At 55.1% G+C, this 25,717-nt stretch overlaps 2 protein-coding genes across 7 annotated transcripts in view; one reads left to right on the top strand and one right to left on the bottom strand.

Annotated features, from left to right (window-relative positions):
• The window catches only part of TFR2 (transferrin receptor 2), a 17,432-nt gene extending 12,503 nt beyond the window's left edge, over nt 1-4,929 (top strand). For all 3 annotated transcript variants that reach the window (XM_014569344.4, XM_006114663.5, XM_014569343.4), the window contains 7 exons: nt 276-339; nt 507-574; nt 1,285-1,355; nt 1,998-2,082; nt 2,191-2,418; nt 2,756-2,896; nt 3,266-4,929. In XM_014569344.4, the coding sequence (XP_014424830.1) occupies nt 276-339; nt 507-574; nt 1,285-1,355; nt 1,998-2,082; nt 2,191-2,418; nt 2,756-2,896; nt 3,266-3,508 (900 nt within the window). In that variant the 3' untranslated portion in view covers nt 3,509-4,929. The remainder of the gene's footprint in view (nt 1-275; nt 340-506; nt 575-1,284; nt 1,356-1,997; nt 2,083-2,190; nt 2,419-2,755; nt 2,897-3,265) is intronic.
• Nucleotides 4,108-20,284, bottom strand: LOC102462482 (phosphatidylinositol 4,5-bisphosphate 3-kinase catalytic subunit alpha isoform-like). Of its 4 annotated transcripts, XM_089772256.1 has the most exons (24): nt 20,145-20,279; nt 19,984-20,027; nt 19,840-19,875; nt 17,985-18,242; nt 13,576-13,738; nt 13,262-13,471; nt 12,650-12,900; nt 11,957-12,199; nt 11,671-11,756; nt 11,420-11,525; nt 11,094-11,246; nt 10,122-10,256; nt 9,764-9,888; nt 9,512-9,593; nt 9,152-9,316; nt 8,870-8,973; nt 8,178-8,349; nt 7,981-8,087; nt 7,756-7,877; nt 7,548-7,626; nt 7,101-7,271; nt 6,856-6,973; nt 6,574-6,725; nt 4,108-6,428 (listed from the first exon to the last, which is right to left on the bottom strand). In XM_089772256.1, exons 4-24 carry the CDS (start codon nt 18,171-18,173, stop codon nt 6,143-6,145), a joined length of 3,219 nt encoding a protein of 1,072 aa, XP_089628382.1. In that variant the 5' UTR covers nt 18,174-18,242; nt 19,840-19,875; nt 19,984-20,027; nt 20,145-20,279; the 3' UTR covers nt 4,108-6,142. The 4 variants fall into 4 exon arrangements, with proteins under 4 accessions (XP_089628382.1, XP_075764518.1, XP_075764520.1 ...); XM_075908403.2 differs by lacking the exon at nt 19,840-19,875; XM_089772257.1 differs by lacking the exon at nt 19,840-19,875 and having other exon boundaries at nt 6,289-6,725; nt 19,984-20,284.
• Between the last annotated feature and the right edge of the window lie 5,433 nt (nt 20,285-25,717).

The raw sequence follows: 25,717 nt of genomic DNA on the forward strand, positions 1-25,717 counted from the left end.
ACGCAGCAGTGAGGGTTGCAACACCCCAACCCCTGCACAATAATCTTGTGCCCTTCCCACATCCCCTCCAGGAGCCTAGGCCCCACAATTACCATGATGTTTCAGACCAAAATGGCAGAAAGCATGAAATGTTCCATGTTTAAAATCCTACCACTGTGAAAAGAACCCAAGTGGACCCTGAATTCGGTGGGGCCCTCCTGATGAGCTGAGGGCTGTTGAATTTGGATCACCCCGTATTGTAACTCACCTCCTCCCAAACCTCCTTTCCCTTCCAGGGGTACCTCACCATGCTGCACCTCAAAGCTGTGGCATACATCAGCCTGGACAACGCCGTGCTAGGTACGCAACAGGGCCTGGACTCCTGGGTTCGCTCCAAGATCAGTGCTCCACCACCCACAGGGGTGGGGGTAGGGAATATCCCCACAAAGTGGGGTGGGTGGGAACCAAGGCTCTGCTGTTGGACTGACCCACCTTAATGGGTTTCTCTTTCCTCCCCTAAATGGCAGGAGATGACAAATTCTACGCCAAAACCAGCCCTGTACTCGTCAGCCTCATTGAGAGCGTCCTCAAGCAGGTGGGGGTTAGGGTTGTCAGATGGTTTCAGCAAAAATACAGGACCCCTCACCCCCCCCAAAAGAGCCAGGAAAATAAAAAAACAGGAAGATTTTTGTTGACCCCCCATCCCCTCCCCCTCCCGCCAAACAAAAACACCGGGGAAATTTTGGTTGAGCAAAAAACACCCCAAAAGTCTCCCAGGCTGCCAAAATTCAGGCGTTCAGTCCCAGCCCCTTTAATTAGCGGGCCCGCTCCCCTGACACTCCCCCCGCCATTGCCGCATGTCCATCAGGCACCGAGCCAGGAGAAGTACTGGACATTCTGTATATCCGGTATTTTCTCAATTTATTTATTGGATAGAAGGTGCAAATACTGGTCTGTCCAGTTCAATACCTGACACTTGGCAACCCTAGTGGGGGTAGTCTCCAGACTCCTGGGTTAATTCCCCGGCTCTAGGAGGGCAGTAGGAGCTGGTGGGTCAGAGCAGGGGTTGGGATCCAGGAGTCTGGAGCAGAGCGGGGGTTAGAGGAGGGTAGGGGGGAGAGGTCAGGGAAGGTTCATTTCCATTAGAGGTGTCTGGTTATGATCCACCTATGCGGAAGGTTTAGTTAGAGGTTAAAGGTCAGGGTCCCTGCATTAGTTGACTCTGTGAGTCAGAGGGCCACAGAATCAGGGGTTGGAAGGTCAGGGGTTAAAGTTCAAAGGTCAACCCTGACTCCTGCCCACCAGGTCGACAGCCCGAACCGCAGCAGCCAGAGTCTGTACGAGCAGGTGACCTTCCCAGACCGGCCTGGGACTGTGTAAGTGGCGCTCACGCCTGGGCCACAAGGATCCTTCACTTCCTCCCTCTGCCTCTGCCCACACTGACCCTGCCTAGCAGTGACCCTTCACCTCTGCCACTTCTCATGCTGATGCCTACTCAGCGTGGCCCTTTACTTCCCACCCTTCACCTCTGTCCCCTTGTGCACAGGCTCCTCTCAAACGTGACCTTTAACTTGTAGTCTCTGCCCTGTGTGTTGACCTTAGCCACCAGTGACCCTTCACCTCTGACCTTACAATAATCTTGAGCTTTCTTGACCTTTGACTTTGGTCCCACCCTCTTTTTACACTGACCCTGCCCACGGGCAGAAGCTTCCTGTGGCCAATTGTGTCCCATCACCTCCAACCTCTGACCTTCCTGCTTTCATCTTTGACTCCAAGTATCACTGACCCTTAAACGCTGACCCCCTGAGCCCATTGATGCCCTAACCTGGCCTGTGCTGCTATCCTAGCCCTGAACCCAACTCCCTAGCCAGCCACAGATGCAGGGCCCAAGCCTCCTGCCTGTCCCATGTCCTCCTGTTGCCCCCAGGGCTGTCTCTGGGGCAGCCCAGGATGGGACAATGGGGACCCCCACCTTGGCTCCCTTTCTCCCCAGCTCTGATCCTTCTTCTCCCCTGCAGGATGCAGCCACTCTCCATGGACAGCAGCGCCTACACCTTCATCACCTTCGCTGGCGTCCCGGGAGTAGAATTCTCCTTCACCGAGGTAAGCCCTTGCCCCTCACTCCTGACCTGCAGCCCATCTCTGCCCCTCCCAACCCTCCCCGTGCCCCATTCCTGATCCACAGCCCCACTCTCACACTTTCCCGCACAGGACGGCCGCCTCTACCCATTCCTGAACACCCAGGATGACACCTACGAGAACCTGAATGCGCTGCTCTTCGGGCGGCTCCCGGCTGTGGCCAGATCTGTGGCTGAGGTCGTGGGGCAGCTGCTGATTAAGCTGACCCATGACCACCTGGTGCCCCTGGACTTTGCCTGCTACGGCGATGCTCTGGTGCAGCAGATCACTCCGTTCAACCTGTACAGCAGCGAGCTAAAGGTAGTGCCAGGGGAACCAGCCCCCAGCAGTCCCCAGGGGGATCCAGGGCTGCCTCCATTTGCCCTGCACGGAATCTCATGGGGCACAGACCTGAGTTTGTGTAGGGGGTGGATAGGCCCATGGAGGGGAATATAGCTCAGGTGGGTGGGGTTTGGAGGTTCAGTGAGGTGAGTAACTAGAGCTGGGGGCGCGTAGGGCTGGGCTGGAAGGGGCTGCGGGTGGGGAGTGAGGGGCACTGGCAGGGCTGGGGAGGGGCAGGGCTGTGCTGGAGAGGCTGCAGTTCGGGAGTGAGGGGCATCAGCAGGCTGAGGGGAGTCTTTCTCTCCCCCACCCCCAGAGCCGCGGACTAACCCTGCAGTGGATGTACTCGGCACGGGGTGATTATATCCGGGCGGCCGAGAAGCTGCGACAGGAGATCTACAGCTCGGACGAGCGGAACGAGCGGCTCAACCGAATGTACAATGTCCGCATCATGCGGGTGAGCAGGGGATGGGGGGTGCATCATCCTGCAGCCTCCCACCCACTGCATGCGCCTCCCTGACCCTGGCATGCCTGCCTGCGTCTGCTGCAGTGGGACGCGCATTGAGGCGAGTCTGCCACTGGGTGCCGTGCTGCTGCGCTGGTGCATGGCGTTGTGTGGCCCCGACTGGCTGCATGCATTGCTGCGCTGGGGGAGGCCCTGTCGCATGGCCACCACTCTCTGCCACCCTGCTGCCAAGGGGGCCAGGTGTGCTGCACAGCCGAACCTGCCTCCCTGGCTGCCTTTCTGCCCCACAGGTTGCAGGGAGGAGGGGGGTCCTGGCAGGGTTTGGGGGTCAGATTCTCCTAACCACCCTGCCCCCCTCAGGTGGAGTTCTACTTCCTGTCCCCCTACGTGTCAGTCACGGAGACGCCCTTCCGGCACATCCTGCATGGACGGGGGGCCCACACATTGCAGGCATTGCTGGAGCATCTGAGGCTGCTGCGGGAGGCACCCGGGCGCTTCAATGAGGCACTTTTCCGGCGCCAGCTGGCCCTGGTCACCTGGACCCTGCAGGGGGCAGCCAATGCTCTGAGCGGGGAAGTATGGGACATTGACAATAACTTCTGAGCCCCCTGGGGAATCCCCTGGCTTCCCTACCCCCTCCTGTCCCCCCAGTCCTCCCATCTCCCCATCTTCACCCAATCCCCCAGGGTCCCTCCACCATGCAAAGTTGTTTGTGCCCTTGCCCCATACTCTGCCCACTCCCAAATCCCTGCCCCCCCCACTTGCCAGCCCAGCTGATCCCTCCCCCCCACTGAACCCCTAGATTCTACCCACCCACATCTCCCCCTGCGCAACCCTCCTGAGCCCTCCAATCTGTGGCCCCTTCTCTTGCTCCCCCCTTCCTTTTCAATCTCCCCCCAGAGGGACCCTGGCATTCTTCCCCCCAAATCTGAATCCATATTGGAGGCCCCCTTTTGCTGCCTGCTCTCTTCTTGCCCCCCCAGGCCTGCTGCCTCCTTCTGTTAATTTATCAGTGGCCGCACCCTTTATGAATGGTTCCTTTCATTGCTGTGTGATAGATTTAACCCTCTGTCAGAAGCAGTAGCTTCTATACCCACCACCCCACTGACAGACCTGACCCAGGAAGGTGCAATGATTGGAGGCATGTGAGAGTCTTCAAGACATTGCGAGACCAGCTAACATAGGGGCTAATTTTATTTTACACACATTTATCCATGCTGTTGAGCCCCCAGACAGATGAGTTAGAAGTGGGCCTCTGGGCTGCATTGTTCCAAGAGGCAAAAGAGAATAACACCTAGTCTTGTGTCCAGTATGAAGCTATTCTCCCAAGCGATAAACTACTCATTCCAGGTACTCCGCCACCCAGGACAGGGGCACACAACACTTTTTTTTCTTTTGGGATTGGGAAGAGAGTAGGAGGAAGATCTGAAGGGGAGGCTGTGAGACACAAGCCCCACACTGGGGAGGAAAGGGTTAAGGAGTCGCTCTGGACCGATAAAACCATGCCCAGGCACTCCTGTCACACATGGTCACCATGGAGACTGACTTACAGGCCTTTCAGTCATGGAGGTTGACTTCAACGGCCTAGTGATCAGGCCAGAGTATTGCCACCAGGGGGTACTGTCCTCACAGGAGAGGATGCCAAACCCCTTCCCCCAGTAGCATGCTGTATCATCATTAAGATCAGAAAGATCAATGGACAAGCAGCATCCAGCTCCTCGCAATGTCCCTGCCTCCCTCCACTACCCTAAAAGTCCACAGGCCCATCTCACCAGAGCCCCTGGGCTGCGGCCTCTGGTGGCAGGAATCCTGGGTTCTCTGCCCAGCGCTGGGAGGAAAGTGGGGGCTGGTGGGTTAGAGCAGGGGGTGGGGAGCCAGGACTCCTGGGTTCTTCCTAATGCTCTCTACCTAGCTCCTCCCCCTCTGTGTGCCTTACTTCCCCCAGCCCTAATGTGGAGGGGGCTCCCTTGGAATGGTGACCCCTCCCTCCCCAGGCAGAAAACACAATAAAAATGATGCAGCTGCCTGTGTCTCTATTTCCAGGAACCTCCATCCTGAACCTCCCCCGCACCAATGCCTCCCAGGTTTCCCCTGCACATGGGCCTGTCCCCTCTACGGGGCACGAGCTCCCATCCAGCCCCAGGGCAGGGACTGGCAGACTCAGAAGGGCTGGGGAATGAGGAAGAGGCCTGTCCCCTCTAGGGGGGCACTGGCATTGTTCCATGTGCCACTGCCCACATCTGTGGCACCAACTGCACCCCATACCCAGGGATCACTGGGCCAGGCTGGTCGAGGGGCCAGAGAGGTATTCTCCCCCTGCCCAGCCTCCCCACTGCAGTTCAGAGCCAGTTTGGGCTACTTTTAAAATTGTATTTTGGGAAAATATATTATCCAGGCACAAATTTCAAGTATCTGCCCCTCCCTTCCCCCACCCTCTTCAGCCTCCCCCCGCCAGGCAGATGGGGGGACAGAAATCAAGTCTAGACGAGGGTAGGGGCTCAGGTGCATGGGAAGATTTTGAAGGGGATGACTAGGGGGCTACAAGGTGTTTCTCCCTCAAAAACAGTGACCAAACTCCCTTTACTGATCCCAAATTTCTGAGTGGGGTTGGAGGTACAAGGGATAGGACCATCCCCTACAGATAGCAGTGATTGGAGTGGGGGGGGGGTTCTACCCACAAGAAGGAGCTTTGGTACTGGCTCTGCCCCCTCAGTGCAGACCCCCCCCCCATGAGGAGTGTTTAAGGCTCTCTGGCTGCTGCCCCAAGAGGGAGGGCCTAATGCATTTCACCCCTACCCCTCACTTCCTCCTATGAAAAGGGTGGAGCTTCAAGGCCCCAGCCCCTCCATTACCTGCCCACACCTAGAATGGGAGGGGCACAAGGCACAAGGAGGAGCTTTGGTGCTTGGCTACACTCTCTGAGGGGAAAGGACTCCTTCTCTAAGCCCACCCCTGCCACCCCAGGCCCTCTGGGTCCTTCACCAGTGGGAGGAGCAAGGAAGCCTGAGCAAGGAGGGTGGAGCTTGTGTTCCTGTGACACACCCCCAAAGAGGAGGGATACCAGTTGCCATACCCTATGTCACTCAAGGCCCATTCCCCTCCAGAAGGGGCGGGGCTTATAGATATGGCTCCACCCCTGTTTCAGACACACCCCAAGACAAAGGGGGTGGGGTCAGGCACCAGGGGCAGGGCCTAGTGCAATAGCCACGCCCCCTCAGCAGGCAGCGCCCCAGCCCCTCAGTCATGCCCTGCCTCAGTGAGGGGCATGTGGCGGATGGTGTGGAAGATCCAGTCCATCTTGGTGGTCCAGCCGCCGTGGTGTGCTTCGTTCATCTGCTTGGTGAAGTACTCAAGGGCCTGCTGCTCTGAGGTGTCGAGCGCCAGTGTCTTGCGCAGGTAGGCGATGTCGTCAAAGCTCTGCAGCTCCGGCAGCCCTGAACTCAGCATCAGCGAGAACAGGGTGATCAGCAGGTTGGCGTGTTGCCGGATGGCCAGGTAGGCTGCGTAGCACATCTCCTGGAACCTGCCGGGTGCAGCCGGGATCAGTATGCTGGGGTCTCTGCCCTGATGCTGGGAGCCAGGACTCCTGGGAGAAGTGGCTGGGGGGATCACAGCTGGGAGCCAGGACTCTCCCTGGAACTGAGAGGGCAGTGGGGAGGGGGATTCACCTCTCAAACTCCTTGGTTTTGGTGCACTCCTGCACCCCTTTGCTGATGACGAGGAGGAAGTCCTGGGTGAGGACGAAGGGGACCCGTTCACGCTTGTAGCCAAATTTCTTCTTCTTGTGATCCAAGAAGTGGCCGAAGTCAATGTGGAAGAGCTAGGAGAAGGACTCAGATGAGGCCTGGGGCACAGGGCCTGTCCCTTCTAGCAGGTACTGGCTCCCAGCGCCAGGGCGGTGACTGGCTGGCATGGGAGGGGTAGGGAATGGCGGTGAAGGGGCATCTCACCTGCCCGTCGTCCTTCACCATAATGTTGCTGTTGTGTCGGTCTCCGATGCCCAGGACAAAGGTGGCCACACAGTACCCAGCACACGAGCGGGTGAACAGGTCAATGGCTGCGTCATAACTGAGCCAGAGCATCTGGGATTAATTACACACCCTCATCCGCCTCTGCAGACTCTCCTGCCCTGGCCCCTGCAGCCCCCACCCTCCAACTAGAGCAGACGCCACCCCCAGTCCAGACCCAACCTCACCTGTCCCCCTTGTTCTTCTCCCGCAGCCAGTGGTGCAGCGCATGGCTGTTGAACTGCAGCGCCCCCTTCAGGCCACCCTTGCACTGGATCTGCATGATGGTGTGCGAGCTCCTCACCACTTCAATCAGCCCCACGCAGTCCCCTATGGACAGGCAGCCATAGGGCAGCATCCTGTGGGCGCATGGGGGTGGAGAGGAGATTACTCAGGGACCCCTCACCCGGCTCTGAGATGCAGCCACCTCTGGAGTAGGGCTGCTGGTTATGCTAAGCAGCGGAGTGGAAGGCTGGAGCTGTGAGTTGGCTTGAATGCCTAGGTTTGTACCCTGAGTTTGCAGGAAGGAGAGGGTGATTTTTATAGACTCTCAGGACTCAAGAGATAGGCCTGGCCCCACCCCTGTCTGACCCATCCTCCCCCGCACACTTCATCTCTTGCAAGGACCCCAGTACCGAAGGTCCAGTCCTTGATTCTGCCACATGTTCTCCATGATCCGGATAATCTGCAGTGTCAGCATGTCCTGCCGGAGATCTACAGCCACATACAGACAGACTGAGGTCAACGCTGCCCCTCAATCCCAACCCGCATCCCCTGCCAGCCCAGCCCTGGGCTCCCTCCGCCCTGCTGATGCCCCTCACTCCCGACCTGTAGCCCCCTCACCGTCCCCATTTTTGAAGATGATTTCATGGTTAGTGAAGAGAAGCTCCGACATGATGTCTGGATTCTCCCAGTTTAGCCAGAGCGGCCGCTTGGCAGACGACATGATCCTACATTCATCCAGCCTGCAGGGTAGGGAGACCTGTCAGGGAGAGAACCCAGGAGTCCTGGCTTCCAACCCCTTGCTCTAGCCCACCAGCCACTCCCGAGCACCAGGGACAGACTCACCGGATGTTCCCCAGCTGGTGGACGGGGTTCAGGGGACAGACGAAGCCCTGGAGTGCATCCATGTAATCCGGGCGTCGCATCTGCTCCACCAAGAACTTCATCTGCATCTGCGGGGGACAGAGGACAGTTAGGTGGGAAGAAGAGCCCAGAGTTCCCACCCCCCACCACCAGCAGAGGGTGTCCCAAGGCCCACAGACCTTCTGGGTCTCATCCTTCTTCTCCTGCCTCAGCGTGTCTGTCAGGTTGACAAGTTTCTCCATTGCCTCCACCTGCCGGTTGAGGTGTTTCAGGTACATGCCACAGCCCCGGCAGAATGCCTCGAGCATGAGTCCGAACCGCTGGCTCACCGTCCTGCTGTGCATCTCTGACCTGCAGGGGTAGCACACACAGAGTCACCCTTCGCGCTCGCCCCGCAGCCCCCGCCAGCCCAGCCCTGGGCTCCCCCCGCCCTACCGGTGCCCCTCACTCCCGATCTGCAGCCCCTGCCAGCCCAGCCCTGGGCTCCCCCCGCCCTTCAGGTGCCCCTCACTTCCAACCCACAGCCCCTGCCAGCCCAGCCCTGGGCTCCCCCCGCCCTACCGGTGCCCCTCACTCCCGATCTGCAGCCCCTGCCAGCCCAGCCCTGGGCTCCCCCTGCCCTTCCGGTGCCCCTCACTTCCAACCCACAGCCCCTGCCAGCTCAGCCCTGGGCTCCCCCCGCCCTACCGGTGCCCCTCACTCCCGATCTGCAGCCCCTGCCAGCCCAGCCCTGGGCTCCCCCCGCCCTACCGGTGCCCCTCACTCCCAACCCACAGCCCCTGCCAGCCCAGCCCTGAGCCCTCTCAGCGCCCCTCACTCCCGATCTGCAGCCCTGCTACCCCAGTCCCCCAGCTCTGCTAGTGCCCCTCACTTGAGGTGCCAGAAGTAGAAGTGGCCGATGCGCTGGTTGGTCAGAGCTTTTCGGAGCAGGAATCGGGCCAGTGGGTTGTCCAGGTACTGCTCATACTTCAGGACCTGCCGGGGAGCCACACAGACAGGCTGAGACCTTCCTGACCTGCTGGGGGCGCTGTGGGCCAGGAAGCGGGGCAGGGGCTCAGCAGGGGGCGCTCTCCCCTGGCAGGCAGGCTGGCCCCAGGGCGGTGCTAGGGGGTGCTGTGGGGCAGGGAGAGCAGTACTGGTGGTGCCGCAGTACCTGGACCAGCTGGATGAGGTATTGGCTCAGCTTGTCGTCTGTCAGCCCCTTAACCAGGCACTTGAGGGCGAATTCCCGGACCCGGGGGTCGGGGAAGTTACAATCCAGCAGCTCCATGGACAGCTCAGGCTTGATGAGGGGCCACTCCTGCAGCAGGCAGTACATCTATGGCAAGTGAGGAGAAAGAGAGAGGCTTGGGTGGCCCCTACCACTGCACGCACAGAGGTTCAAACCTCTCCTGCCCACCCTCCAAGGCTGGAGGGGAGGGGCTCCTGGGTCTGATCTGTCAGGGAGGAGATACCAGGCCAGAGGGAAGCTGGGGGGTTCTCAGGCTGAAGGGGCCGGTGCCACCCTGCGTACCTGAGCCACTTCATCCCGTGAATTCCACTTGACAGACAGCAGCAGCTTGGGCAGGGTGTCTGGGATGTTCACACAGTAATGTCTGCGAAGAGAACAGAGGGTGTCAGGGTTGTGCTCCCCACTCCCCGCTCACCCCCTGCATCATGGGGGAGAGAACCTAGGAGTCCTGGCTCCCAGCCCCCAATGCTCTCACCACTAGCCTCTACTCCCCTCCCAGGTCAAGGAGGGAACCCAGGCGTCCGGGCTGCCTACCGGTGCCTCCAGAGGAAATCTTTCTCCTGCTCAGTGATCTCCGACAGGGGGTCACGGTGGCAGATGCTGTGGAGCTGCTCCAGTTCACTATCCAGCAGGCTGCTGTCCCGGGCCAGGCGATTACTCTGCAGGGAATGCAGCGGGAGGGTCCCTCCATAACACCCACAGTGCTCAGCTACTGGAGACCCAAAAACAGCCCCTGGCCTCCCTCCTCATCCCCTGCTCTGGGGCCAGGTGGGAGCCAGTGCCCCCTAGAGGGGACAGGCCCTTGCCCCAATTCCAGCCCCCCATAGCCAACCAGTCCCTGCCCTGGGGCTGGGTGGAAGCCAGTGCCTCCAGGAGGGACGACCCCCCTTACCAGGCCCACCAGACAGCAGTTGAGGCCCAGCTCCCGCAACATGCTCCTGTTAGCATGCTCCTCAATCTGCACTGCATCAGCGAACTTCACTGCATGGCTGAAACAGGTGAACTCCAGCTCAAGGCAGGGGGTTTCCTGGCAGGTGGGAGGGAGGGAGAGGAGAGGGGAGTAAAATGGTGGGTGAAAACCCTCAGCAGCCCCCCTCCTCCCTCCAAACGGGATCACCCATAAGTCACTTCACAAATCCTGTGCTCAGAGCCATCCGATTTATGTAGGCCCTACAACAACACATACAAGGGCCAAACGGAACTATTATTGTAGCACCTACCAAGCTTTTCCTCCCCATGGGCTGACCCGGCTGTCATTGCAGGGCCCTGCCCTACTCGGCAGATCATGCCAGCTCAGAGTATTTACATAGGCACTAGCTTAACAACCAAACCATGCCAGACCTGTGTACTTATGTAGGCCCTAACTGAATAGCCAGATCATGCTAGGTTGACCATTTTGGCCCAGCATGGTCGAGTACCTAACAGCCAGCTGCCCACTCCCTGCAGGCAGAGAAGTTGGCCGCAGTGCCAGGCAATCACCACATGAGGGACTCAACTGGGCTCGAGGCTGCAGACAGGCCAAGATGGGGTTAATAGTCAGACACCCTACAGAGGGGAGTCCCAGGCTGGGCTAGCAGGGGCTGTGAGTTGGAAATGAGGGGCACTAACAACTGGGGAGCAAGTCTGGGCAGGCAGGGGCTGCAGATCGGGAGTGAGGGGCACTGGCTGGGCTGGGCAGGCAGGGGCTGCGGGTCGGGAGTGAGGGGCACTGGCTGGGCTGGGCAGGCAGGGGCTGCGGGTCGGGAGTGAGGGGCACTGGCTAGGCTGGGGGGCAGGGCTGGGCTGGCAGATGCTGGGCAGGCAGGAGCTGCGGGTCAGGAGCGAGGGGCAGCAGTAGGACTGGGAGAGGGAGGAGTACACACACCTTATTGGGGTTTGAGCCCCCCACTCCAATGGGATTCAGCAAGTCCTCCAGGCCGTGGGGCACTGGCCACAGGTTCAGCGCCATCTTCCCGGCTACCAAGGTGTCTTTATAATCAAAGAGATTGATGTTCCCCCAGGCCAGGGGGCAGTGCTCCTGCCAGGGTGGGGGGACAGAGAACAAAAGGGGTCACAGACAGCCTGCCCTCCATTTCCACCCCCCTAAGGCCTGCGACCGGAGGGAAGCTGGTGCCCTCTTGAGGGGACAGTCTCCGTGTCCCATTCCCTGCTCTCCTAAGACACTTCCCTGAACTAGCTAGGTCTCCCTACCTCTTTAGTCCCCTTGCGGCCCTTGACGCAGCAGATGGAGAGGCAGAGCCGGGCAGCACGGGGGAGGTCAGCCAGGTATATGTCGTAGGAAAGCCATTCATTCCACCTGAGGAGAGGGACGGAGATGGGGCTCACCTCTGGTAACCAGGGGCAAGTCCCCATTTTATGGAGTCCCCCACACTGCTCCCAGCCCCCCGCCTGCCTCTGCCTGCCAGGGGAGAGTGCCCCCTGCTGAGCCCCCACCCTGCTACCTGGGGTTGGAGCAGAGAACGCGCTGGGTGTTTACGTTGTCACAGAGGGGCTCCCCACCATGGTAAATTCCTGTCCGCACGTAGATCTAAGAATGGGAGAGAAGGAACCATTATGCCAGGGGACCAGGTCCAGGCTCCCAGCCCCCCCTGCTCTGACCCACCAGCCTCCACTCCCCTCCCAGAGCTGGGAAGAGAACCCAGGAGTCCTGGCTCCCAGCCCACCACTCTGAGCCTCACCCCCCACCCATCCTCAGGTGGAAGAGGACCCCAGCATCCAGAGGCTCGCCTTGTCAATGTCGCGGATGTTGACGTTGACGTAGGTGGCGCAAACGATGCAGATGCGTAGGAGACTGGGGACCGACCAGAGGGACTTGGCAGGCAGGTCCCCGGTGGCATGGGTGGAGGGGCCGGGCCGGCGGGCGTACGAGGGCAGCACGAAGACATTGGCTGGCAGCTGGCTGTACAGACTCTCCTTGGACATGAGCATCAGGTGGGGCAGGCGCCCAGTGGCGACGCAGTTCCTGATGTACTGAGGCACAGACAGCGAGCAATCGCACAGAGACACGGGGCTGAGCCAGGACGGAGCCCCTCCTTGTGCCAGCTGAGTGGGACGGGGGGGGGGGGGGCAGGCCTGAGGCTAGAACAGGGATGGAAGGCTGAGCTGGAGGTCACAAGGCTGAGCTGGGGGTCCCAGGGCCGGGCCGGGGATAGCAGGGCTGAGCTGGCTGGGATGCGGGTGACAGGGCTGAGCTGGGGGTCCCAGGGCCAGGATGGGGGAGGCAGGGCTGAGCTGGCTGGGATGCAGGTGACAGGGCTGAGCTGGAGATCCCAGGGCTGGGATGGGGGTGACAGGACTGAGCTGGGGGTCCCAGGGCCAGGATGGGGGTGGCAGGGCTGAGCTGGGGGTCCCAGGACTGGGATAGGGGTGGCAGGGCTGAGCTGGGGGTGCCTGTGCCAGACCAGGGGCCAGGCCCCTCACCTTGTACTGGCTGAGCGGGCACGGGGCCAGCAGGAATTCATCACAGCCGCACACCTTGAGCAGGTACTGGCCCCGGTACTCCTGCACACAGCGCCGCAGCTGCTCAGGCGAGAGCTGCATGCTGCGAGTGCGCTTGCGGATCGCTTCCGCTACCAGCTGCTCGGGCAGCGCATCATGGGGCATCTGCAGTGTGTACTTCTGCTTGTCCTGCTGTGGCGCCACCAGCACCCACACGGCCACCATCAGCCGGCCTGCAGTGCCAGGGGCAGAAGAGAGGCAGGTTTGGAAGGCACGGACCCTGCCACTTTCCCCCCACCCCAACCTGCTTCTTCCATGCTGTGGCACCCAGTAGCCTGGGACATGCAGGCACCACCCCAGCCCCATGGCATGCACACAGCCAAGGGTGCCCATCCCCCATCTCCATAGCACACAGATCCCCAGAACCACATAGTCCTTGGCTCCCATGGTGCACAGGCTCCCCCCCCCATGACACGCACAGATGCCCTTTATCCCCTGCCCCATGGCACACAGACCCCTGTTACTCCAGACCCCATTTCCCCTCTGCCCCATGGCACACAAACCCCAGTCTGAGCAGTTTGGGATTTTCCTCACCGCAGTCCAGCTTGCAGTAGACATGCTTGGGCAGCTCAGCGCTGGACTCCACATTGGGGGGGTAGACATACAGGGCCTGGCTGTGGGGCCCACCAGCCTCCCGTGTCTCCACAGCCTCGCGGCAGACGGCCAGGATGGAGCGGCGGAAATCCTGCACCTCGGGGTCTTTCACCAGCTCCAGCTCACAGACGGGCATGCCGATGGCAAAGCCTGAGGTGGGCAGGGTGTGGTGGGGTTAAGACCCAACGGAGCCACCCCCAACACTGAGAATCACCCTTCCCCCCCAGCTCAGGTCCTCACCCGGCCCAGCTCACCGATCTCCCGGTTCAGGATCTTCTCCTCCCGGTTCCCCACTGGCTCAATCACCTTCAGGATGGGTTGGAAGAGCCGCAAGTCGCAGAGCCGCCGCGACTCATCGAAGAACTCCTCCCGCTCTGCCTCCTGAGTCACCCCCACAAAGATGTAGCAGGATTCATCCTGGTGTGTGGGGGGGGGAAGGTACAGATACTGCAATCAACCTGTCATGGCCATCCTTCCTCCCCTCCCAGGCTACGTTTGTACTATGGGGCTTTGTTGGAAAAAGGTACGCAAATTGCACTCCACTTTTTTTTGGATAGTTTTTTCGGAAGATCTTTTCCAAAATTTGGCCCATCTACACTGGGCCAAATTTTGAAAGCTTCCTCTTTCAGAAGAGCCCTTCTTCCTTGTGAAAGCAGGAAGACGGGGCTTCTGAAAGAGCCCTAACGTAGTGCCTAACGTAGTGAATACAAGCAGAGAGAGGGTAAGTTTAGAAGATAGGATACACAAAGAACAAGTTAAAAATCACTTAGGAAAGTTAGATGTCAGCAAGTCACCAGGTCCTGATGAAATGCATCCCAGGATACTCAAGGAGCTGATAGAGCAGGTATCTGAGCCTTTAGCTATGATTTTTGAAAAATCATGGCAGACAGGGGAGATTCCAGAAGACTGGAAAAGGGCAAATATTGTGCCCATCTATAAAAAGGGGAATAAGAACAACCCAGGAAACTACAGACCGGTCAGGTTAACGTCTGTCCCAGGGAAGATAATGGAGCAGGTAATTAAGGAAATCATGTGCAAACACTTGGAAGGTAATAAAGTGATAGGGAATAGCCAGCATGGGTTTGTGAAGAACAAGTCATGCCAAACTAATCTGATAGCTTTCTTGGATAGGATAACGAGCCTTGTGGATAAGGGAGAAGCGGTGGATGTCATATACCTAGACTTTAGTAAGGCATTTGATACGGTCTCGCATGATATTCTTATTGATAAACTAGGCAAATATAACTTAGGGCCACGATAAGGTGGGTGCATAATTGGCTGGATAACCGTAGTCAGAGAGTTGTTGTTAACGGTGCTAAATCCTGCTGGAAAGGGATAACAAGTGGAGTTCCTCAAGGGTCTGTTTTGGGACCCGTACTGTTCAATATCTTCATCAATGATGTAGATATTGGGATAGAGAGTACGCTTATTAAGTTTGCAGATGACACCAAACTGGGTGGGGTTGCAACTTCTTTGGAGGGTAGGGACATAATTCAAAATGACCTTAGCAAGTTAGAGAAATGGTCAGAGGTAAACAGGATGAGAAGGTTTAATAAGGAGAAATGCAAAGTGCTCCACTTAGGAAGGAACAATCAGTTCCATACATACAAGATGGGAAGTGACTGTCTAGGAAGGAGCATGGCGGAAAGGGATCTAGGGGTCATAGTGGACCACAAGTTGAATATGAGTCAACAGTGTGATGCTGTTGCAAAAAAAGCAAATATGATTCTAGGTTGTATCAACAGGTGTGTTGTAAGCAAAACTCGTGAAGTCATTCTGCCGCTCTACTCTGCACTAGTTAGGCCTCAGCTGGAGTACTGTGTCCAGTTCTGGGCGCCACATTTCAAGAAAGATGTGGAGAAATTGGAAAGGGTACAGAGAAGAGCGACAAGAATGATTAAAGGCCTAGAGAACATGACCTATGAAGCCAGGCTTCATGAACTGGGCTTGTTTAGTTTGGAAAAAAGATGATTAAGGGGGGACATGATAGTGGTTTTCAAATATCTAAAAGGGTGTCACAAGGAGGAAGGAGAAAATTTGTTCCTCTTGGTTTCTGAGGACAGGACAAGGAGTAATGGGCTTAAAGTGCAGCAGGGGAGGTTTAGATTGGACATTAGGAAAAAATTCCTAACTGTCAGGGTGGTCAAATATTGGAATAAATTGCCAAGGGAGGTGGTGGAATCTCCCTCTCTGGAGATATTTAAGAACAGGTTATATAGACATCTGTCAGGGATGGTGTAGACGGAGCTTGGTCCTGCCTTGAGGGCGGGGGGCTTGACTCGATGACCTCTCGAGGTCCCTTCCAGTCCTATTATTCTATGATTCTATGATTAATACATGGCAACTAAAGTGACTCCTCACCAAACCTCCAGTTGAACTTCGTTCTGCCTTAACTCCGTTTAAAGTTAGGTGTGTGCATGGGCAGTCGGTGAAGGCAGGGCTGGGGGAGGCAAGCCCCCAGCCCTGCCCCTTTTGCTGGGTCCCGCTCCTTCCCCACCCCCAGGAGATAGGGCAGGGCACCACTTGCATTTTCCCCCTTCCAACCACAGGGAGGGGAGGGAAAGGGAAAGCGGGGAGCAGGCTCATGCTAGCTGCAGCATCCCCCCCCCCCAGAATGCCTATAGAGTGTGGGTGGCAGCATGCCGGGCGGCTTGGGACGGCAGAGCCTTCCCCACCTTACATACCTGATGCCCATGGTGTGTCTATGTAATCTGTACAAAACACCTTTTCCTGCGGCACCGCAGAGTGATGTCGTCATGTCACTGCATCCCCAGGGGCCCTGACCAAGTGACCACTCTGTGAAATGGGGGGGCAGGTGCTCCATCCCCATGCGCCCCTCTGGACCAGCATCTGCCTGTCTCAGGGCCCCGCCCCCAGCCAGCCCGGCCTACATGCTCGCACCACTTGGGGGCCGTGCTGCAGGCCTCCCACTGAGCAGGTGGCTCCGGTGTGCCGGTAACTCGGGCCAGGCCCCTGGCTCAGGTGCACTCTCCCAGGAGCTGCATCCCCCGCACTCCCTGGACCAATGTCCACCTGCCTCTGGGTCCTGCCCCAGTCTGCCCAGTCCATGCGCCTGCCGTGCGACTTGGCTCTGTGAGGCCCAGGCTCAGGTGTGCTCCCCTGGGCCCACCACAAGCTGGGCCAGTCTTGCACCCCAGCTGCTTCCCCGGCTCTCCAGAGCCTCTGGTCTGGGCTCCCTGGGCTCACCGAGGAGCAAAGCTGCCACAACAGGCCCGTTGGGAAAGGCTGGGCTGGGGGCAGGCTGTGGCTCTTGCTGCGATGGCTGGGGCTGTGTTCCTGTGGGGGAGGGGAGCGCAGCGCAACAAAGTCATGGGAGGGGACAGGGGGTGTGTGGAGGAGGAGGAAGGGGATAGGAGTGTATGTGGGGTGGGTGGTGCAATAAGGGGGGATGATAAGGATGAAGGGGATATAGGAATGGAGGCAGGGGGATGGGCAGTGTGGGGGTGGGAAAGGGGAGGGGTTAGGAAGGCTGGTGAGTTCAGGAGCTGGAGTTGATCCGGCTTCAGCCCTGCCCAACAACTGCAGGGGAGGGCCAGGGCTGGCCCAGCCTTAGCCCTGTCTGATGGCTGGGTGAGGGGAGAGAGCTGGGGCTGGGCCAGCCTTGGCCCAGTGGCTGGGGGGAGGGTGCAGGCAGGGGCTGCCACGCCTTGGCCCAGCCCTCCCTGGTGGCCGGCAGAGAGCTGGGGCTGCCTACCACAGAGATAGGGGGAGGGGGAGTGGTGAGCCTAGCAAGCAGGGGGCACTGCCCCCTAGTCTCATTTAAAAGTGTGGTGTATATGTATGTGTGGGGGGGGGAGGCGGGTTGTCAAGGGAGCAGGCCCTGAAGCCAGCCTGTCAGGGTGATCAGCTGCCAGCACCACCCTGACGGCCAAAAAACAATGTGAACAAGCCCTGCAAAAGAACCCACCCCAGAAGCAGAGAGACAAAGGCGCCATCAAGAAAAGATCAGAATCACATCTACTGTTAACTGGTGACTGATGGTCACACAGTGCCCTGGGGCAGGAGGATAGGACAGGGTCTATGGATGAAAACATAAAAAGATGGCTGCAAAACTATAGAATTGGGCCTTTCGGTTCTACAATGATCCTCCTAGAGCAGTGGTTCTTAACCTTACTGCAGCCTGCACCTCTTTGGTTGGCAAAATATGTTCTCACACCCCTTATTAAAAATTGTTGACGTAGGTCAGTTTTAAACCTAAGATATATCATAAAAATCTAGCATATCTTGCACCCCCAGGAGGGTGTGCACCCCAGGTTAAGAACCACTGTCCTAGGGCATCGGTGCGCAGTGACACATCCCACTGTCCAGGGGACTAGCCTGGGCAACTGAGGCTGGCCATTACGTCTCATCTATAGAGCTCTGTGCATACGAGGGGGTACGCATTTTTGTACCTAGGGACAGTAAAAGAATTGTGCCTTCACAATAAATGCAGCATGTTGCCTTATTATCCCCCAAATAAGATTCTGTTAGTTCTATTCTACAAGTGCAACACCAGCCTCTACCCCCCTTCTAACCCGCCAGCCCCCACTTCCCTCCCAGAGTCAGGAGAGAACCTGGGAGTCCTGGCACCCAGCCCCCTTGTTCTGAACCACCTGCATGCACCACACCCAAAGCTGGAGAATGACACAGGTGTCCATCTGACCTGCAGCAGGTGGGAGAGGGGATATTTCTGGGCCTCTCGGAAGAGTTCGTGTTTGATGCCCAGCAGTGCAGCCTCCCGCAGACACTCCAGGGTGACCAAGATGCCGTTGGGCAGGCAGCAGTCCACCATGATCCGGGGAGGCATGAGATGCAGCCCCCACAGCTCTCCAGACGATGGCCGTGGTGGCATGGCTGTGCTGGTAAAGAGGGGCCCTTACTCTGCTAGAGACACAGCTGGGGACTAAGGCATTGCACACACCTGGGGAGAGAGCAGAGATGCTCCTTATTTCAGACTCGCAGCCCCCTGCAGCTCCACTGGTACCACTCAGCCTTGATATGGTGAGAGACAATCCCTGCCCCAGGTGAGATCCGGGCCCCATGGTGCCGTGTGTTGCACAGACACACAATGAGAGACAGTCCCTGCCCCAGCTGAGATCAAGGCCCCATGGAGCCATGTGCTACACAACAAGAGGCAGTCCCTGTCCAAAGATACAATAGTAGCACACCCTCTTCAGGACCTTGGCATAGTGGAGCGGACAAGCCAAAACTTCCTAGCAAGTGGCCAAATATATCCCAGAGAGGAAAGAAATTCACCAAACCTCCCCTTTTATTATTAACCCTCATCTTCCAACTGCCTTCTAATGAAAGTTTATGTTCCCTGAGCCTATGAACACTTCAGGCTGGGTACTGCTCAGGAACCAGTGTGGGATCGATGTATTAATGTTGACCCCTGTCTCAGTTTCCCCAACAGTAAAATGGGCATAAACACACTGTTCTCTGTGCGGACTGGCCAGGGACCCTCTTTTGGTGTGTCTGCAGAATGTGGTACAATGGGAAGGGCCCTAATCTATGTCAGAGGGCAGGAATCTGCACATCAGCTAGCACCAGGGAGTGGTCCTCTTTTCATCTCTGGGCCCATTGGTGGTGCTGAGAAATGCCCCTCACCTCTCTCCCCTGCCTTTGTCAGGAACCCAAGCACAAGAGGAAGTGCAAATGACCAGAGAGACAGAAGACACAATTCGCTGCTTCATATCATCTCCAGTCAAGGGTGATTAAAAACAAAGAAATCCCTTATTTAAAAACAGGAGAAATTAAAATGTTGGCTCTGCAGAGACAATGGAGATGAAAACAAAAAACCCGACACTCCACCCGAACTGCGGGGTTTGATGAGAGCTGGGGGATGAAGGGACGGTGACAAAAGATGTGGACTGTGTTGTAAGTTATTTGTGTTACAGCAAGGCTTAGCAGTCTCAGCTGACAACAGGCCTGCAGAGACCTCCCCCCCAAACTGAGCTCAGTGGGCCCCTGCTGTGCCAGGTAGATGCAGTGCCCCAACTCTGATGAGTTCACAATCCAAACAAACCTAGCTCAGCCGAAAAAGAAACAGCAGCATTGGGGCAAAGGCAGGGGCAAAGAGACAGGCCCAAGGTCACCCCGGCAGCTTAATGGCAGAGTTGGGAATAGACCCCAGGCCTGTCTTGACTTTGCTGCACATGACATCCTGCCCCCCATTTATGGGAGGGGAAAAGACAAATACTTTTTTGAATCCCAATGAGCCGGGTTATATACTAGGGCCCTTTCTATCTGTAAGCAGCATTCTTCTCTTTGTCACCTGCCCCTAGAAACCAGCCCTCATCTTACCATGGGAAGCTGCAGAGGGGGCTTTTTTAAACCAGCTCTCAGCCCTGGAAAGGGAATGGTGGAGGAACCCACACAAGCATGCATTGGATGAAATTATACCTCCTTCTCCTCCTCGGGGCATTAAAAGAACAGGCAAACCAAGGGGGCTGTGCCAGACAGAGGCTGGGGGCAACTTATCCTTGCAAGATGGAAAATTAAATCTGCCCTTTTCTTACCCTGCATTTTGTTGTCTCTGCTCAGGGAGCCCCCATCTGAAAGAAAGGAGCAGGGAGCTTGCACCTCTCTCTAGAAGTTAGTGATGGCAGAGCATTATTTCTCCCACGCCACCCCACCCCAGAGAGGGGACCCTGGCTACTTACACGCTGGCTGGGTCTTTGCCTTTAGTGGATTTCCTCTTCCAAAACTGACCAATTCCCAGAGCCAGAAAGGGAAGAAAAAAATACACAGGATTGTTAGACCCCTGCACTGAACAATTCCCACAACGCAAAACTACCCGCCGCCAGCAATCTGCTGCACACACCACTAGCAGCTAGGGCCAGAGGAAGAGAAATCAGATAGACATTTCTGCCTCTTTGCAAGATCTCTTTGACTTCCCCCACATCTTTCCTCCCCGCCTTTTGTGGGAAAAGCTTTTGCAAGCAGTATCCGGGCATGGAAATGCCTTGGATTTCCGCTAGCTTTACACTCCTCACACACAGCTGGGGAGAGCGTCTCTCCTCCCTGGAAAAATACCACCACCAAATCAAATCCCTCTGTATTCAGAAAGATGCAGCCCCAAGGCCCTTGGGGGGAGAGGGGGGGCTAGTGCTGGGTTTAGGGGCAGATCCTTGCAAGCCACAGGCAGATCTGCACCTGGAAAAGGAAGGGAGGGGTGGGCTTCTATAAAACTTCATGGCTCTAGATAGGATAGCAAATATGGTGTATATAAAAGGTGGGAAAGTATGAGAACAGCTAGACAAGGGGAGTATATAGGGACAGAGAGAATAAGGGTGTGTATGAAAATAAATCAATATAATTTGGTTAGATACAGAGGCATGTATGGGGAGAGCTACACAGAGGAACATATAAGAGAGTAGATAGGGAGAGATTGGATAGGTGTGTATGGAAAACTAGAGTTAGAGTGCTTAATAAAGTAATTCAAGAAAGGAAATTCTAGGTGACAGACTTAATTAAGGTGATATTATGGTGGCTAAAGATTTAGTTATGTAACTGCAAAAATCATGAGTGAATTGTGGCGTAGGTAGCTAGGCATACAGGAGATGTACGAATAAATAGAGGCATGTATATGGGATTAGGTGGATAAATAGACCAGTGTGAAGAGGGAGGATAGATAGATGCTGACAGAGGGTGATTGATTTTTTTAAAAATAAGAAAGTTTTGAGACTAAAATCTTCCTTATATGTTGCTTACAATTTAGACAAATGAAAGAGAGTATTTTAGACAGGTGAAAATAAAGTACTTAATTTTTTTCTGTAAGAATGGAAGTTCTCATGAGAAAAAAAAGCATTAACCTGGAGTTCAAGTTGAGAGTAAGATGGAGGGATGGCTGGAGAAAGGGGTATATTGGGGGTGGATGGACGGGTGTGTATGGAATGGAGGATGGATGGTGCAGTTCTTCAGGAAGGCAGTCAGTCAGGATTTACTGCAGAGGTGTCCTCACAGGTCTCTGGCTCCGTTGATGATGAGAACCAGAAGGCTGCTTGCGTGTGTGCTCAGTGATGTGTGCATGTTGACTTGTGCACTTAGTCTCCACAGCAGACCCCAAGAGAGCCCCCAAAGACCACAACCCAGATAAGGATCGAAGGTGCCAGGCCAGGTTTACTGTAGAGCGAAGTACAGTAAGGGTATGTCTACACTACCCTCCTAGTTCGAACTAGCGGGGTAATGTAGGCATACTGCACTTGCAAATGAAGCCCGGGATTTGAATTTCCCAGACTTCATTTGCATAAGCGGGGCTCCGCCATTTTTAAATCCCCGCTCATTCGAACCCCATGCAGCGTGGCTACACGCGGCACGAACTAGGTAGTTCGAACTAGGCTTCCTAGTTTGTGCCAAGTTCTGTGAGCTGGGGCCTGCCTCTTACTTACAGCTTAGCTTTGCTTTATGTTAACCATGTTTTGCCCATTGTTAACTAGGCCTCAGGCCTCAAACAAGGCCCATGCTGCATGGGCTTATGTTTCAGGCCCTCATCTTACTACAGATGGGTGGGGATGGGGATGGGGATGGATAGAAAGGTGTGTGGGGACAGAGGAAATTAAATTAACAGGCAGCAGGTTTAAAAGAAACCAAAGGCAGTAATATTTCTTTACCCAACACAGAGTGAACTTGTGGAACTCCCTGCCAGAAGATGTTGTGAAGGCCAAGACTAGAAGCTATCCATGTATCATTGACCTGCATTTAATGCTTAAGCATTCTTGCAGTGCAGTAGGCCCAGAGGACGGTTGGGGACCAGAAACTCAGTAGAAGACCTGAAATCTTGTCCTTTAAGGTCTAGGGCCCCAAGACACACTAGTGTATTTGAAAGTCTCAGAGGGGTAGCCCCATTAGTCTGTAACTAAAAAAACATAAAAAAACAATGGCCCTGTAGCACCTTAGAGACTAACAAAAATATATAAATAGTATCATGAGCTTTCATGGGCACAACCCACTTCTTCAGAAGACAAATATGGAGCAAGGGGCACAGAATTTGAAATATAAAGCAGAAAAAGAGTGGAGAGGGAGAGGAGAACGAAAAAAACCAATTGTTTTGTAAGAGAATATCTACTTTTCAATCCATTCATGAGTGCCCGGGCAGGTTTAAATGCTCCAACAGGTTTCTGTGTGTTACTATTTTGAATATCTGTCCATTAACCTGTCCAGTTTGACCAATATACATGGCAGAGGGGCATTGCTGGAACTTGATGGCATAGATCACATTGGTGGATGTGATGTTATATGAGCCTCTGATGTGGAGGCTTATGTGGTTAGGTCCTGTATTGATATCACTTATGTAGCTGTGTGGACAAAGCTGGCATCTGGGTTTATTGCAGAGGTGGGTTCCTGAGTGAGTATGTTTGAGGTGTGAGGTGTGGCTGCTGGATAGGATATTTTTCAGGTTGGGGGGTTGTCTGTAGGTGAGGATTGGCTTGTCTCCCCAGGCCTCTGAGAGTGAGGGGTCGTTTTCCAGGATAGGATGTGGATTGTCAATGATGTGCTGGAGGGGTTTAAGCTGGGGGCCATAGGTGATGACCAGTAGTGGTCTATTATTTTCTTTGTTGGACCTGTCTTGAAGAAGCAGATTCCTGGGTACTCGTCTGGCTCTGTCAATCTGTTTTTTCACTTCCCTAGGTGGGTATTTATGTTTTAAGAATGCCTGATAGAGATCCTGTAGGCGTTTGTCTCTGTGGGATTGGAGCAAATCCGGTTGTATCTTAGGGCCTGGTTGTAAACAATGGATCAGGTAAGGTGTCCTGGATATAAGCTAGAGGCATATTGGTAAGTATAACAGTTGGTAGGTTTCCGGTATAAGCTGGTAGAAATGTGGCCATTATTTAATTGTACTGTAGTGCTTTATATTTCAAAATCTGTGCCCCTTGCTCCATATTTGTCAATTGAAGAAGTGGGCTGTGCCCACAAAAGCTCATGATACTATTTATATATTTTTGTTAGTCGCTAAGGTGCTATAGAACCATTGTGGTTTTTAAAGGTTTTTTTAGTGTATTCGAGTATTTCCTGTGTATCAGACAACTCATGTGCAGAAAGCTAAACATGTACAGGTGGTGTAACCATCAGGATGCTGTACAAGACACCTTTCTCTCTCACTGGCTCTCTCGGGGATTTTGAATCCAGTCCAAGACAAAGTTACTCACCTTGTGCTGTATCGATGTTTCTTCGAAATGTGTGTCCCTGTGTTGTGCTCCATTCTAGGTGTCGGTGCGTCCTTGTGACAGCTATTGGACATTTTTCCCTTCGCAGTGTCTTGCTGCACCGTGCATGCACAGTGGTCACTTTATGTTGTTGTGTCCATTGACTGCGCACGCAGTGAGATCCATTAACACTGCTAGTTCGCTCACTCTACGAGTGGATATAATTGCCAATAAGAATACCACTTTTGTGTTGAGCATCAATAACGACGTGGTGGCTAGTGGCTCAAAGGGTGGCTACATTAATGTGCCGAGGACCAAATCCAAACTCCAAGTGGGGGAGACAGGTCTTCATGGAGGTTTAAGGTTAGCTATTCCCTTAAGCAGTCTTTTGGTCATGGGATGAGCAAAGATGGAATGGCCTTCGGTGGTGGCATGGAAAGCGATGATTGCCGAGAGGTGAACTCTCAGCGTAGAGATCGAAAGACCCACCTGGTGTAGGAAAAGGATATAATCAAGGATCTCATGCGTTGGCCAACCCTAGGGACCCTGGAGGGGATGGACCGAAGACAGTGACCAAGCCATTTGTCTCGTGCCATCCCTCTCCAGCCTTCCACAAACTTTGGGCAGGGACACCACTCCTACCCCCTGGCTAATACCACTCCATGGACCCAACCTCCATGACTTGATCTCACTTCCCTTTAAACTCTGTTCTAGTTGTAGCCTTCACAGCCTCCTGCAGCAAGGAGTTCCACAGGTTAACTATTTGCTTTGTCAAGAACAACTTTCTCTTACTAGTTTCAAGCCTGCTACCCATTCCTTTCCTTTGGTGTCCTCTAGTCCTTCTTTATGGGAACTCAGGAAGAACTTTTCTGAATGCACCCTCTCCACCCAACCCCTGCTTTTAGAGACCTCTATCCTGTCCCCCCTCCGTCTCCTCTTTTCTAAGCTGAACAGTCCCAGTCTCTGTAGCCTTTCTTCATCTGGGACCTGTTCCCAACCCCTGATCATGTTAGTTGCCCTCCCCTCTCCCAGCCTTTCTCTTCCCCTCTCCCACCTCCTTTTCCCAGTCTCCCCCAGTTTTGTTCAATAAAGACAGATTCCATTTTGGAACACAATTGTCCTTTATTTTGTACATCAAGAAAAGGGGCTAGGGAAGGGTAAGTGGAAGGAGGTGAGGGGGGAATGGGGTACGAGCCCCCGATGGGGAGGACTGGGCTGGCTCTGCGGGCTTCTGGGGGTGGAAGCTCTCCTGCAGCCCCCCAATTTCCCCCTCTCCCCAGATGGCAGCCTGCGGCAAGTGCAGCCGGGCTGATGGCCGAGTGCTGTGATGTGCCCAGTGTGGGCATTCCGGGCACTCCAAGCCAGGACTGGTTTTCAAGCAGGGCACCCCTGAGAACTGTCTGTCCGGGGTGGGGGTCGGGTCCCTTTAAGCGCAGCCCTCCGCTAGCCTGAGACAGCATCTCCACGCTCTAAGTCCTCCTCTGATGCCCTGCCAGCACTGCTTCCGGCCATCCTTAAGCCCTGTACAGGGTCCACTCAATGTGGACATGCTAGTTCGAATTAGCAAAACGCTAATTCGAACTATTTTTTAGTTCTAGACGTGTTAGTTCAAATTAGCTTAGTTTGGTTTTGGAGATTGGTTTTGGAACTAGGTGACACTGGTTGAGTTGACCCAACCAGGTTTATTTGATGGCTCTATGGGACAGGATTCATGAATTTTCTGGTAATCAACACAGTCTTCTCCCCAGACAGTATGATTTGTGGGTTTGATAGCAACATGCCTTAACATCAGGGAGAGCCGCATTTTCTTTGTATAGTGTTGAATCAATTTTGTTTCCTGCTTGGAAATTGCTCCAAGTTTTTTCATTAAAGAGGCCTGTTTTGGGACCGGTTCTGTTCAATATCTTCATCAACGATTTAGATATTGGCATAGAGAGTACGCTTATTAAGTTTGCATATGATACCAAGCTTGGAGGGGGTTGCAACTACTTTGGAGGATAGGGTCATAATTCAAAATGATCTGGACAAATTGGAGAAATGGTCTGAGGTAAACAGGATGAAGTTTAATAAAGACAAATGCAAAGTGCTCCAGGAGGAACAATCAGTTTCACACATATAGAATGGGAAGCGACTGTCTAGGAAGGAGTATGGCAGAAAGGTATCTAGGGGATTCTAGGATGCATTAATAGATGTGTTGTGAGCAAGACACGAGAAGTCATTCTTCCGCTCTACTCTGCGCTGGTTAGGC

Source organism: Pelodiscus sinensis, chromosome 22 (genome assembly GCF_052426305.1).
Source record: "Pelodiscus sinensis isolate ZL-2025 chromosome 22, ASM5242630v1, whole genome shotgun sequence".
Lineage (NCBI taxonomy): Eukaryota > Metazoa > Chordata > Testudines > Trionychidae > Pelodiscus > Pelodiscus sinensis.

Bases quoted from the DNA above. Each gene is read 5' to 3' on its own strand.
- LOC102462482 (XM_075908403.2), bottom strand. From the start codon at position 18,173: ATGCCACCACGGCCATCGTCTGGAGAGCTGTGGGGGCTGCATCTCATG. The intron at 13,472-13,575 runs GTGAGCTGGGCC...TGCCCACCTCAG, and splicing joins GATCCTGAACCGGGAGATCG to GCTTTGCCATCGGCATGCCC. The intron at 9,317-9,511 runs GTACGCAGGGTG...CACTTGCCATAG, and splicing joins CACGGGATGAAGTGGCTCAG to ATGTACTGCCTGCTGCAGGA.